At 42.9% G+C, this 15,803-nt stretch overlaps 1 protein-coding gene across 4 annotated transcripts in view; it reads left to right on the top strand.

Moving 5' to 3' along the window:
- CDH13 (cadherin 13) overlaps positions 1-15,803 on the top strand; it is a 1,178,066-nt gene that overhangs the window by 1,034,138 nt on the left and 128,125 nt on the right. For all 4 annotated transcript variants that reach the window (XM_025369922.1, XM_025369923.1, XM_025369924.1 and 1 more), the window contains one exon: positions 11,669-11,851. In XM_025369922.1, coding sequence (XP_025225707.1) covers positions 11,669-11,851 — 183 coding nt within the window. The remainder of the gene's footprint in view (positions 1-11,668; positions 11,852-15,803) is intronic.

Genomic DNA, 15,803 nt, shown 5'->3' on the forward strand with positions numbered 1-15,803 from the left:
TCACCATATTGGTCAGGCTGGCCTCGAACTCCTGACCTCAGGTGATCTTCCTGCCTCGGCCTCCCAAAGTGCTGGGATTACAGGCAGAAGCCACCACACCCAGCCAATCCACAACCTTTTTGGCACCAGGAACTGGTTTTGTGGAAGACAGTTTTTCCATGGATCAGGGTGGTGGGGATGGTATTGGGAGGATTCAAGCACATTACATTTATTGTGCATTTCATTTCTATTATTATTACATTGTAATATATAATGAAATAATTAGACAACTACCATAAGGTAGAACCAGTGGGATCCCTGAGCTTGTTTTCCTGCAGCTAGATGGTTCCATCTGGGAGTGATAGTAGACAATGATAGATCACCAAGTATTAGATTCTCACGAGGAATGCGTAACCTAGATCCCTTGTGTGTGCAGTTCACGATAGGGTTTGTGCTCCTATGAGAATCTAATGCCGCCACTGATCTGACAGGAGGTGGAGCTCAGGTGGTAATATTAGTGAGCAATGGGGAGCAGCCCATTGCTTGCTCTCCCATATGAAGTTTCACTTGCTCTCCCATAGCTCACCTCCTTCTGTGTAGCCCAGTTCCTAACAGGTTACAGACCAGTAGTGGGAATTGGGAACCACTAAGTTAGAGGCCAACTAGAATTTGCCCCACTTCATTGGATTTCCTACTCCTTTAAATCTGCAGAATTGCATAAGCCAAACTCCAGTCAATGTCTTTAGAAAGCAGACTATGTTATTGTTTCTCGAAAAGCCATTCTTCATCCAGATTCAGATATTTGTGGTCAAATGAGTATCTCTACAGAAAATCTCTCTGCTTCTCAGAATTAAACTATTTTCAATTATCTTGTCAGATGAACAAATGTGTTTTGCATTTTCTTAAGAGAGAAACTCAAGTGAAGGAGAGCTACTAACGTCCAATGAAATAAAGTATCCAAGCCTGAAATTCAGAAAGAAAAAGAATGTAGGCATATTTGTCTTTGGTTTTTATTTTTCTGTCACCATCTAATGTAATATTTATTTCATCATTCCCCTAAGGCAATGATTTTCAAACTCTCTTTAGCAACATAACTTTTTTTTTCAATCAAAATCCTAGGCAGGAATTCTAATATACAAAACAGATAAAATATAATTAACAGATTGCTCAGGCAGTTTAAATTCTTATTGTTTGAAGGAAAATGTTTGATGCCTTGGTAGGACTCCTGTACCATCTCAAACATTCTTGCTGGACTCAGTGGCTCACACCTATAATTGCAGTACTTTGCAGGGCCAAGACGTGAGGATCACTTGAGCCCAGGAGTTTGAGGCCAGCCTGGGCAGTATAGTGAAACCCCATCTCTACACAAAATTTAGAAGTTAGCTGGGTTTGATGGCATACACACCCAGCTACTGGGGAGGCTGAGGCATGAGGATCATTTGTGCTTAGGAGATCAAAGCTGCAATGAGCCACAGTCACACCACTGCAGTCCAGCCTGGGTGACAGAGCAAGACCCTGTCTCAAAAAAATAAAATAAAATAAAAAATCTTGGTTCTCAGGAACACAGTTTACCATTTGACCCAGCCATCCCATTACGGGGCATATGCCCAAAGGATTATAAATCATGCTGCTATAAAGACACATGCACACATATGTTTATTGCAGCACTATTCACAATAGCAAAGACTTGGAATGAACCCAAATTTCCATCAGTGACAGACTGGATTAAGAAAATGTGGCACATATACACCATGGAATACTATGCAGCCATAAAAAAGGATGAGTTCATGTCCTTTGTAGGGACATGGATGCAGCTGGAAACCATCATTCTCAGCAAACTATCACAAGAACAGAAAACCAAACACCGCATCTTCTCACTCATAGGTGGGAATTGAACATTGAGATCACTTGGACACAGGAAGGGGGACATCACACACCGGGGCCTATTGTGGGGAGGGGGGAGGGGGGAGGGGGGAGGGATAGCATTAGGAGATATACCTAATGTAAATGACGAGTTAATGGGTGCAGCACACCAACATGGCACATGTATACATATGTAACAAACCTGCACATTGTGCACATGTACTCTAGAACTTAAAGTATAAAAATAAAATAAAAATAAAAATAAAAAAGAACCACCATTCCACTGCATCATTTTCCTGTCAGTCTTCAGTGGCCTTGTCTTTTCATTTTGTTTTGTAGGGCAAAGACCTGCTTTGTTACACAAGCCTCTTCTCCCTGAAAATGCATTTCATTTTTAGTTTTGCAAATGTGCAGGTCTGTATTTGGTGTAGACAGGGCCATGTAGAGGAAGAGTACAGTCATTGGAAAGTGGACTGTACCAGCTGGGCATCTTCCTCAAAAGCCATGGACTCTGCACTTTCTGTGTGTCTGCAGCCAACACAAGAAAACATCTCACAGGAGATGAATCAGAGAAGTGTGCCCTAAGGGGAAGAGGGAGCGATTCCTGCCAGGGCATGCAGTGAATGTTTCCCTCTCTTGCCCTTTGGTTCATTCCCCAGCACCTGTAGAGCCAGGGGGTTGAGGGATGCTTCATTTTCTCTCTCAGTGTTACGGGCCTCACAGATAAGTGCTGTCTAGGAACATCATTTTCCTTTCAACCCAGGATCACCCTGGGTGGGTGGGTCACATGGGGGCAGGACATCAGTGAGGCGGACATTAGTATCAGTCCAGGATCGAGAACCACACTACCTGGGATGCCAATGAATTTTGGAGAGGACTCTTCACTCAGGGCACGTTTCTTTCTTGTTAAGATGCTATTCCTTGTTATTTTTGAACTGTTTCCACATTCTAGCTTTGCATTTTCTCACCTGTTTAGTAACGGTGGATGGCTTCAGACATTTAACTGGGAAATCTCTGGATGTTTAATAGACCTTTCTGTAACTGTCCGTTACCATAACTAGAAGGTACTCTCACTTTGCATGATGGAGATAACATGCAAATACTTTTAGCAAAGCATCTGGCACGAAAGGGAAACACAAAATTGTCCGTAGAAGAAATTAATGTTAGTTGGATCAAGAAAGGACTTTGATCATGTTTTCTTAAAAAGAATCCCTGTGTTTTAGACTGAAATCTTTACAGATGTAATGGCATGTCTGGGATTTGCTCCAAACAGTGCAGGATCGGGGAGGGGTGGCTGTGGAGATGAAGCACCAGAAGCTGGGAGTTGAGGATCTCTAAAGCCTGAAGACAGGCATGTGGGGGGTTATTATCCTATTCTACCTGCTTTTATACATGTTTAATATTTTTCACAACAAGATGTGAAAAAGAAAAAATACTTGAGATAACGTCTATGAAACCCAAAGCACCATCAAAGGGACCACTCACCTAATGATTTCAGCAGATATCTTCAGAGTTGTTTTCCCCAGGGCGCCATTGTTGCAAGGAATGGAAACCTGCTCAAGGCGCTGGAGTGAAAATGAGGTTGTTGATGGGAACAGAGGTTCCCACAGACAAGAGCACAGGGAACCTCGTGGGGTTGAGAGCAGGACTGGGAAACCAGTCAGCGACTGAGAAAACTTCCTATCTGTCTTTTGTCTTAGAGTCACAGAAAAAAAAATCTCTTTTGTAAATTTTTCTCTCAATTTCTCCATTCTTTTGCTTCTCCATGCATATTGGATTTCTCTGAGAATTTATCCATATCCAAATGACAAAAAAATGGCCACCTCTTGCACAAATGCTGATAAACCTCTATTTCTCTCTTAGTTCAAATTTATAAAAGAAATAATCCCATTTTTCACGAATCAACCAATGGATTGGTTACCTCTGAGTCAGGTGATCATCTCTGGGTCCAATCAGCTATGGCCAAGGAAGCTAGGATCACATGTTACAAAATGACTCCCTAGTACCACTCTTTTCAGCAGGGACTGGGGGTGGATTTAGTTCCCTCAAATGGTTTATGGATTATGCAGGCGCCCTGACCTATATCTACTCAAAACCGCTAAGATTTTCAGGAAAGAAATACTCTAATTTGCCATTTAGAAATTGTATAATCTCTGTCATTTGAACTACAATTGAGTCCATTTTCCTTTCAGGAGAAATAGAGAAGATCTGTTTACTATTCTCATTGGGAGACTCTCAAACACATGTGCATTGTTATCTTTCCACCTTGGGTTTTTATTCTTGAGACAAAATAATTGCAAAAGTTAGTGTCTGCTTACAGCGCTGTTACTTTATGAAAGATGTGGCATTGAGCATTTTGGGGAATCAGAGATATGACTCCGACTCTCAAGCATCTCAACATTGGGAGGAGCATGCCCCAGGTTGTCTCTGCTTGAGAGGCAGAGAAGTCTCTGCCAAGTTCTTTCTGTTCATGGTAACTGGAATTCTCACCTCTAGCATCTGATTTATTTCTTTCCTGTGTGAGTCTCCCATGGGCATTAAAAATCAGGTCTCTGACACCACTCTGTATCTTCAAAGAAAACAAATCATTTATAGAATTTTAATGAGATAAAGAGAGGAGAAGGCTGGGCACAGTGACTCATGCCTGTAATGCCAGCAATTAGGTAGGCCAAGGCAGGAAGACCACTTGAGCCTAAGAGTGTGAGACCAGCCTGGGCAACTTAGTAGGACCCCATCTCATCAAAAAAATGTATATATATTTAAATTAGCCAGTCATGGTGGTTTATGCCTGTGGTCCCAGCTAAGGCAGAAGGATCATTTGAGCCTAAGAAGTCAAGGCTGCAGTGAGCCGTGATCACAACACTGCATTCCAGCCTGGGCAACAGAGCAAGATCTGCTTCAAAAAAAAGGAGAAGGAAAAGATCCTCACCAACGACTGGGACTATGATGATCTAGTGGGTTCCTGAATATTCTTTCGCCTTGCTCCTGTAGTCACTTTAAGGCCTGGCTATGCCTATTCTACTGTGACCTAGCTAGGGAAGGACTTAGTAGGTTCCAGTCATCTTGAGGACTTGCCAATGAACATACTATGGTTCTTAGTCAAGCAACCACAGGCCCTTGTGTGGCTCTGTTATTAATCGTTTCTGAGACATAGGGCTTTCTTAAGATATTGAATGAACTTTATTTAGATCTCTGTACTGTATACTCTTTAAAATTTTTATGTAAACATATATCTTATGTATATTTTATATAATTATAGTTTTAATATTTTATATTACGTATTATATGTGTGTGCACATAAACATGATGTGGAGGCTGAAAATGTTCTCATATGTTTTCTTCTAAGAACTTTACTGTTTACCTTTCACATTTTGTGTATGGTGTGAGGTAGGAGTCAGGATTCATTGTTTTCTCCAGATGGATATCCAATTGATCCAGCACCATTTACGGAAAGACCGCTACCTGGAAACTAAATCATGTCAAAACATAAAAACATTCATAATTGGCCACAGGTACAGCCTTGGATGTGTGACAGTGAGAAATGGTTTTAGAAGTGGTAGAAAATAAATTGTCAGGATATGTTATAGATGTACAATACCTACAAAGAAAGGGGACACTGGAGGGAATACTAGCCCTCTCATTTACTTATGTATTTTTGTGCCTAGTGGAGTCTCCAGCATGCAACAGATACAACAAGTATCTATTAAAATGAATTGTTGTATCTTTCCATTCTGATATAAATCCTAATCATAGAAGAAAACCAGATATCTAATGCAGCTTTCCCTTCCAAATGTGGACATGATAGGATTGACATCATTTGCCTCGTGTCTGTTGTTGGAGCATAACAAGAATGAGCAAGTGTGTGAATGCCAGGCATACATAACTGAAATAAAAAAGCTTCTTCCACAGCACTCGAGGAAAATAAAATACATATATACATAACTACATTATAAGGCAGACTGTGTTAAGAGCAGAAAGAGTCACAGGGGTTTAAACCAAATTCTCCAATTTCTTAGTAAGAATTTCATATGATACAGGGCAAAATCCATCATCATTATCCTTGCTAACAAATACTGACTCCTTGTTATACATACGCCAGGCAATTTGCCAAACTCCTTAAATGCATTATCTTATTTATATCAGTAACAGTTGCTACCCATTAGACTATTAGGAAGAGTCTTCCAGTAGGCTGTATCTTTTTTGTAAACGTAGACTCAAAAATGTTTGCAAGTTACATTTCTGATGGTCTCTCCCCTACCCTTTTATCATCACAAATAGAAATTAGTGACACCCTGTCTTTTAATTTTTTAAATCAAGGCCCAGATGACTACATCCCAGCTTTTCAAGTTCCATATTAGTTCTCTGTGAAACTTTAGGGTTAATGGCTCATGAACTTGGACTAGTATTCAGGTCAAACATGCAAGTGGTCAAGCATGCAAGCTTGCATATATCCAGTCCTTTAAAATTGTCCTCTGTCACTTCTTTCCCATCTGTGTCTTTCCAACCTTCTGATCATTATTTCCATCTTCCATGTTAATCTAAAGGTCAACTTTCCGCTCTTGGAGGAAGAACATGCATTCTTGGTGCATAATAAAATTCAAATCCCTCTTCCCGCTAGTGATGGCCTTTGTGGCTCATCCAGGCAGCCTCATCCTAAATGTCTATGATGTAACTCAAAGAAAATAAAATATTCAGTTCTGAATTTGGACGGAAGAGCAAATAAGCCCAGTACATAGTCCCAACAAGCCACAGTGATTGTGTAAAAATACATTTTATATCTGGCATTCGATTTGCCACACAGTTTAACAGAAAAGTAACTTTATCTATTTTTTCCAGTTAAAGGTAGTAATAGTACAATCAATAATTCCTCCTGCTCTAGTGTGGCAAATTAATGTCTGTCTATTGTTTTTAAATCACAGAGTGAGCATTGCTATAGAAATGTAAAATGGTACCATTTCATTTTAATCTATTTAATTTTCCTTTCTTGAATTATATAATGGGGTTAAAACGTTGAATAGAATTAATAGAATGAGTATTTAATTAAGCAATAATGAGCTTCTAAATGGATGCTCAAAGAAACTGCTTCATAGTTTATGCAGAAATCAGATAATGGTCTTAACAAAGACTATAATAATTGTGTTGAACATTTTCCATATTTAATTTTTTTTTTTTTTTGTATTCTCTCAGGAGTAAATTTAAACATAACCCAGTTCCTTGATTAGGCTACACTTTGCTTTCAAAGTAAATCCCAAATGCCTTTCCATGGCCAACAGGGCCCTGCATAAACTGACTCTACCACCTCTGGAGTCTGATGTCAAAGAGTTCTCTCTGGCTCTCCCCTTCATTCCAGCCACACCCAGCTTGCCTTTGCTCTGCAAAGGCACCTGTGGCTCTTCCTGCCACCTGGCCTTTGTTCCTGCTCTTTCAGATGACAGGTGTGTTCTCACCCCCTTCACCTCTCTAAGGCCTCCTCTTCTTTCAGTTCTCAGGGAATTTTTCCCTGATGATCCTCTCCAGACTGGATCAGATACCCGCCTACACACACACACAGAGAGACTCCCCGAGAACTGTGATTTTATTCCTTGACAATTAACACATTGTTATACATTTCTTTCCTATCTGTCTCTCGTTTCAGCCTGCAATTTCCATGAGGAAATATCATGTCTGTTTTGTTTAGTGGTGTATCCCTGGATGGATGGATGGATGGATGGATGGATGGATGGATGGATGGATGGATGATAGATGGATGGATGGTTGGATGGATGGATGGATGGATGATAGATGGATGGAATGATAGATAAAGAGATGGATGATGGATGGATGCATGGATAGATGGATGGATAAATAGATGGATGGCAGGTAAATATCGTTGTGGACCCATCCAAGGACACATGAGGGCCACAGTGCACATCTCTGAGAATTCCTAGCACATCAGCACCTTTCCATTCTACTTGAATTTATTTGCTCACACACTAACAAGGTATTCTATACCAGCCCCTTCAGCAGGTGCTGCAGATATAAAACTATCAGTGTCATGAAAGAAGCTGCACAGGTTTGTCTCACTTATACGTGGCCTAAATATTAATTTTATTAATTCATTCATCCACCCATCCACCCACTTACCCATCCATCCATCCACCACCCATCCATCCATCCACCCATCTGTCTATCCATCTATCCATCTGTCCATCCACCCACCCATCCACCCATCCATCTATCCATTCATCCATCCCATCTTCAGACCTGCTCGTGTGTTGGATCAGGGCTGACTCATCCATCAGGCACGGTTATCATGTGCTAGGACCCTAAAATCAGAAAGAAATAAAAATAACTTTTAGGGTAAAATAAATATTTAATTCTTTTCTTCACATCATAAAAATAATTTTTCTGAGACAGGTTCTTGCTCTGTCCCAAGGCTGGAGTGCAGTGGTGTAATCATAACTCACTGCGGCCTCAAACTCGTACACTCAAAGATCGTCCCACCTCAGCCTCCTGAGTGTGTGAGACCACAGGCACGTGCCACCACACCTGGCTAATTTTTTACAATTTTTTTTTTTTTTTATAGAGGGTATCTCACTATGTTGCCCAGGCTCATCTTGAGTTCCTGGGCTCAAGTGATCCTCCCACCTCAGCCTCCCAAAGAGCTAGGATTACAGTGTTAGAATACCATGCCCAGCCCCCAAAATAAAATTTTTAAGGCACATTACTCTACTATGGTAGGAGGGGTTGATGAAGGCAAAGGTGCCTGGGGTCCACCAGTCATGGCACAGCTCTGCTGGAACACAGGGGAGATCAGTCCATCCCTGGTCTTCTGGAACACTCAGGCTAGTGGCAGAATCAGGCGTCAGTCAACAAGTCAGTCCCTCTTAGTCTTCCTTCTGTATGGCTTTGTCCTTTCACATTCCCTCAGCCCTCGCCTCTGCTGCCAGATCCCACTTCCTATACTTAAGATCGTTCATTCATTCAACAAATATCTACTGAGTTTCTTCTGTGCACCTAGCACCATGCAAGAGACTAGAGATAAACCCATGAAGAGACAGGTGCACATAGAGCCTCCAGCCTCCTCAAATCATGGTTTGTCACAGCGTTTTCATCTTGGCAATGACACCCGCTTTGACTGAGCAACTTCTCACTTATGCACTGGACATGACAGCATTTCTACCTGACTGGTGGTTCCCAGCATCCTCTAGCCTTAGCCCATTTCATGCCCACATGATTGACACCTGGTTTCCTAAGGTACAGGTGTTGGAAGAGCCACAAGGACAGGTTATAAGCTGACATCTGCTGTGATCTTCAGGGACAACCAGTCCTCTGGCTCTGGACTGCAGCAAGCAGGTGAAGGAAGGACTGGCCTAAGCCCTGGGGATCTGAGGTGGGCACGAATGACAGAACTGGTTGGGAGCAAAGATTACCGGAAACCAGGAGACTTAGGTCTGATCTTTGGGTCACTAAATGACTTTGGGCAGCACTCTTCCTTCTTCCTTCCTTCCTTCTCTGTGCTATCATCTTCATCTGTAATATGAAGGGATTAGATCACTCATGTGTCACCAAGCCCCCTCCTGGCTACATGGCAGATAGCATTAATTGATCACAGCACTCTTTCCTGCTGAACCCAGATGTACTGCAGGCCTGTCCACACCAGACTCAGGCAGCTTCTTCACCCATTCACAAGGGTAGGTCCTGTCATTGACACCTGCCTGCCATCCTTAGACTTGGACTCCATCCTGCTTCTTGCCCCTACTACATATTAGATTTGTCTAGTCAGATGAAGAAAATACTGAGTCCCAGGCTTTACCCCAGAGCCTGGGGAATCTGAATTGGTCTGGGGATTCTGAATCTGAATTGATTCCCTGACTGATGCCTGATTCTGCCACTTGCCTGCATGTTCCAGAAGACCAGAGATGGACTGATCTCCCTTGTGCTCCAACCTGGCTAGAGGACCCCAGGCACTTTCTCCTTCATCAATCCCTCCTACCATAATAGATTTTCATGCACTTTAACCTTGGGGAATCCTGAATTGGAATAGGACTCAGGAAGCTTTTTCAAAGCCTCTGGGAGATTCTAATGTGCAGACAGGGCTGAGAACCATTAGTATAGTTTTCCAGCTCAAGAATGCTATGATTTTTTGAGAAGAGGAGAAGATAGAAGATAGGTAGACATTAAACAAGAATCATATGAATCAGATCAAAATAATTGCCCCCTGGAGCTGTTTCTGTGTGACAGCAGCCTCAGTATCCCTCCTCGTTCCCACTATTTTCTAGCCTCCATGCATGTTCTAAGAATTTTCCAGCTGTCCTTTTATGGAAGACAACTCGTCCGGGTTTGCCGAGGTGCAATAAACAAATTAGTTCCAATCCCCGCCCCATCTCCTGAGAGGCCTCAGGATTAAGGTTTATGATTAATGATTTGCAAGTCAATTAATCAGTCACTGCTTTTGAAACCTCATTTCTCAAATTACTTTTCTTTGAACCCAAGGGCTTTTTGACATCATCTTACTGTCTCTAGATTCACTTTCCTACTAATCGAAATTCCAAGATATTTCTTCTTCTTGTCAGCTTATTGGTGTTACTTGTTTATAAAATATTTGCAAACAGATTACTATTTACCTGTAGTGTGTCAGAGGTAAGCACCAAAACAATACTTTATGCTTCCAGCTCAAAGGAATGTGCTAATGATAGCTCATGAAATTCTCTATGAGAAAGTTGATTTTTCATTTATTGATTTATTTTCACCACACCTACTTGTAACAAGTATTTGAGATGTATTACAATAGAAACACAGGTACAACAAGGCTCCAAACAATTGATGTAGATGATTTCTTAGAAAATGGTTTCTAAGGTCCTATTAAGAGTGGATCTGGGCCGGGCGCGGTGGCTCAAGCCTGTAATCCCAGCACTTTGCGAGGCCGAGACGGGTGGATCACGAGGTCAGGAGATCGAGACCATCCTGGCTAACACGGTGAAACCCCATCTCTACTAAAAAATACAAAAAACTAGCCGGGCGAGGTGGCGGGTGCCTGTAGTCCCAGCTACTTGGGAGGCTGAGGCAGGAGAATGGCATAAACCCGGGAGGCAGAGCTTGCAGTGAGCTGAGATCCGGCCACTGCACCCCAGCCTGGGCGACAGAGCAAGACTCCGTCTCAAAAAAAAAAAAAAAAAAAAAGAGTGGATCTGGAGTGGAAAGAATGGGACTGGTTTTCTTCATTCGAGAAAATAGCAGGGTCTAGCAGAGGATCTGGGGTCAAACCCCAGTCTCTTCATTTACAAGTCTTAGCGCTTTACTCATCTGATTATGTTGTTGTTTTGGGGAGGCAAGGCTGCGAGAACAAATGCAAACAAAAATGGCTTGAAGTCAATCGAAAATTGTTTCTCATTCAATGATAGTTCAGGACAGGTGTTCTTGGCCTCCAGGTTTCTCCCCTCCATGTGGTGACTCAGGGACCCAAGCTCCTCCTCCCCTGTGGCTCCCTGCTCCCTTGGGGTTTTGTGGTCCTCTGCATTCAGGTAGGCAGAGGGTGAAAAAGCCCAGAAAGGAGGCACAGCTGTTCTTTTCACCCTCCCACCACAGAGCAGCACAGCACAGCCATGGTCAGTATCATTCCTGCCTACATTCCGCAGAAGAGAAGTTAGTCTCATGGCCTCACCTAAGTTCAAGAAAAGCTGAGAAGAGGAGCATAGTATCTTCCAATCATAATCCTCCTATGTTATTTATGTTTATGTGAGATGATGTGTGTAACATACCCAATGCAAAGCATGTAATTGACTATGTGTGTTCAAAATAGTGACCATTACCATCTGCTTTTTTTTTTTTTTTTTTTTTTTTGCAGTTTCAAGCCACAGTCGAGGAAGGAGCTGTGGGAGTTATTGTCAATTTGACAGTTGAAGATAAGGATGACCCCACCACAGGTGCATGGAGGGCTGCCTACACCATCATCAACGGAAACCCAGGGCAGAGCTTCGAAATCCACACCAACCCCCAAACCAATGAAGGGATGCTTTCTGTCGTCAAAGTAAGGGTGCTTCCAACTGCCCCTTTCTCCTCTTGCAAGTGTGGAGGACCCTATGAGGGAACTCATAGAATCACTGAGTTTAGAAGGCCACAGATAAATTCTCCCAGTCTCCTCCTTCTGGGAATTAACAAAGGAAAATGCTTATGGCTTAAGGGTGCCCTCCTGTCCTCAGCAGCATAAACAAGCAGCCATCAAACAAACCTGTTTTATAGGTTCTAAAATACCCAAACTTACGTGTAACTTTAAGAAAACCAATCTTAAGTGGATTATTTTTGTTTTCGTTTTTGTTTTTTGAGACAGTCTCACTCTGTCGCCTAGGCTGGGGTGCAGTAGTGTAATCTCAGCTCACTACAGTCTCCATCTCCTAGGTTCAAGTGATTCTCGTGCCTCAGCCTCCTGAGTAGCTGGGATTACAGCTGCCTGCCACCATGCCTGGCTAGTTTTTGTATTTTTAGTATAAATCGGGTCTCACCATGTTGCCCAGGCTGGTCTCAAACTCCTGGCCTCAAGTGATCCGCCTGCCTTGGCCTCCCAAAGTGCTGGGGTTACAAGTGTGAGCCACCATGCCTGGCCCAAACTTAAGTTTTAAATGAAATTCTTTATACATTTGCTAAGGAATTATTAACAGATATGCCAAAATGAGACATGTGAAGGTGTTTTTAGAGATCTGTGCTCAAAATGTGGCTATGACATGTCTTCTTAATCTTTCTTAGCAGAACTCAATTATTCCTTAAAAACACACACACAACATAATTATTGGTGTAAACCCTCTGTGAGCCTTGCTGACTCACACACTGACCCTCTCGCTGGCAACGAGTAGAACAAGGAGGAAATGTAATTATAAATGTAAAACCTCTGGCTCATGCTGATAATCCAGAAATATTACTGGGGATGGTGGCACAGAAGGCTTGCTACAGGTGGCCTTGGCATTCCGAAAGGAGGCATTTCTACACAGTTTCACTCTTAATGGGAAGTTCTGGGGAGAGTTTCTGCCAGAGACCAGGACCTTCATGGGAACACATTTTCTTTTCTAGTGGATGAAGCCATTTTCCTGAGCAGCAGGGATCAATCATATTTATAGTCATAGTAGCAGTGGGCAGAGGAGGGACGTGGCTGCCCACTCCCTGTGTGCCCTAGGCCAAGATACCCATGTTTTTTATGCCTCAGTTTCCCCATCCATAAAATGAGAATGATAATAGAACCTACCTCTTAGGGTTGTTGTTGCAATCCATTGAGTTGCTATAATGAAGGCTGGATGGCTTATAAACCACAGACATTCATTTCTCACAGTTCTGGAGGTTGAAAAGTCCAAGATCAACCTTCCAGCAGATTCTGTGTCTGGTGAGGACCCACTTTTGACAGACGTCCATCTTCTCTCTCTATCTTCACATGGTAGATAGAGTAAGGCAGCTCTCTGGAATCTCTTTTTTTTTTTTTTTTTTTTTGAGATGGAGTCTTGCTCTGTCACCAGGCTGGAGTGCAATGGCATGATCTCAGCTCACTGCAACCTCCACTTCCTGAGTTCAAGTGATTCTCCTGCCTCAGTTTCCTGAGTAACTGGGATTACAGGTACATGCCACCACACCCAGCTGATTTTTGTATTTTTAATAGAGATGGGTCTCACCATGTTGGCCAGGCTGGTCTTGAACTCCTGACTTCAAGTGATCTGCCTGCCTCAGCCTCCCAAAGTGCTGGGATTCCAGACATGAGCCACTGCACCCTGCCAAATCCTGTTTTGCTCATATCTATTTTCCTTGAGCTGTAGCAAACACATTCTGGGGAAGACTGAGCTCCAGGATGTGTGATGGAGATGTCTATTTACCCAAGTTTTATCTTCAAGTTGCAGGTTTGGAAAATTGCCTGACAGCTTTTATAGACTCAGGATTAGCCACAGAGGACAGCCAGTGGCTATGTCATTCTATGACTTTTACAGCTTCGAAAGTGCAGCAGCCACGGACACAGAGGGCCAGTGCCAGGATTTCCTGATAACATTGCCATTGCCTAATACATTAGTGCTTTTATGTACTTCGTGCATCACTGCTAGTCCCCATGAATAATATGCAGTACTGTAATTGCTTATTCGTACATAGTACATTCATATATAAGAGTACATTACAAACCTAGTCTACATACATATAAGCACGTATTAACAATTCCTTAATTAACTACCACACATCTACTGTTGTCAAGTACACAATAAAACCTAACCCATACGAATATTGACCTGTACTAGAAATCCTTAATATTATGTAGTACATGCATTCATTCATTGGACATAGCACATCTCAGTCAAGAAGTCCCTCACCAACAAGGATATCCCCTACCAAATTTTGGCCTCTGAATATACCAGCCTCTGAGAAATCATCATCCCGCTCAGCAGTACTACCCTCCTCGCTCCAGGCCCGTAACACTTGGGGGTGACTGTCCTGAAACTATACCTGGCATCTGGTTCTTACTTCAGGGCCATAAAACTAAGTAAGATCACCCACATGTTCCTCTTAAATAAGACATCTCAATGGACTAATGACTACCACCCTATTAACCAGCCTTGGCAACAAAGTGAGACTCTGTCTCAAAATAACAACAAAAAAAAAAACAGGACTTGTAGGAAGGAGCCATTCTCCTCTCCCTATATTCCTGCGCTGGTCCATGATGCAATGGCTCTCAAATGCTAGCATATATAAGAATCATCTGCAATGCTAGTTAAAATGCAGATTTCTGGGCTTGCCCCAGACCCACTGTGTCAGAAAATGAGGGAGAGGTGTGCCAGGTGGTTCTGTTGTTCACAGGGCACACCTCTTGTCAAGGGACATGGCCTTTGGGGAAGGGGTTTCCATAAGCTTGTCCGCCCTCCCTGCAAATTCTAGGGGAAGAGGTGCCCACAGAGGCTGAGGCTCTTGCTGACTTCAGCTTTGCTAGTGAGTGAACTTCCTTTGCTTTGGAATTGGGATGCAGACTCTCCCTCACCCCACACTGGCTGTCTCCCTGGTCAGTAGGAAGGGCCTTGAGCTCTATCTATCTCTCAGCACATGTGAAGCAGAGCCCCAGACCACCTTCTAGAAGCCAGTTAGGCCATGCTCTCTGCTGCTGTCCACTGTGCCAGCCACTGGGGCAACCATTAGGAATGCATTCTGCTGCAAGTAACAGAATGTTAGACTAATAGTGGCTTAACTAATGAAGGGAATTTAAGAATTTTTATAACTAGATGAAGGTAGGCCAGTCCAGGATTGGCCAACAGTTCCAGGTGGCAGAGAGCCAGCAGTGGGGTGCCTCAGATGCTTTTGACTTTTTCCTCTTGGACATAAAGTGGCTGCCAAAGCCCCAGGCATCATGTCTTCCCATTGCTGTGTCCTAATGCAGGACATAAGGGGGCAGCCAGGCAAATGAGAGAAGGTGCTCTCATGTGACCCTCTCCTCTTATCGGGGCAGAAAACATCCTTTCTAAGGGTACCCTGGGCAATTTCCCATGATGTTTCGTTGGCCGATGACAGATTTTCCTTAACTTCAAGGAAAGCTGAGAAAGTCCACATCTGGCCTTTGGACCTTTACAGTGGATAAGGAAGAGGGTTGGATGGTGATTGCTGTTGGGCAGCCAAGCACGAGCAGGTCTGCCCTAACCAGTTAGCAATCCAACATACGGAACAACTATTTGGAGCCTCAGGATGCTGCTGGTTTCCAGTACAGTCCTGCCTCTCAAAAGGACGAAATCCCAGTGGCTCTGACAAATGAGTTCCTGCTTCGTGTTTAAAACCTTCAGATCAGAAACACCCTTAGTTGCTTTCTAAACTGATTCTAAAACCACCAGACAGTTATTCTTTCAGCCGAATATAATCAATCCTGCATTTTAAGTTTATTTTCTATTTTGTCCTCAAAGAAAGTAGCATCCAGAAAGCATCCCTGGTTCCCCAAACCTTTCACAGACCTAAACATAGCTATCCAGTCAGTTCTGGAT

The sequence above is a fragment of the Theropithecus gelada genome, chromosome 20, assembly GCF_003255815.1.
Source record: "Theropithecus gelada isolate Dixy chromosome 20, Tgel_1.0, whole genome shotgun sequence".
NCBI classification, from domain to species: Eukaryota; Metazoa; Chordata; class Mammalia; order Primates; family Cercopithecidae; genus Theropithecus; species Theropithecus gelada.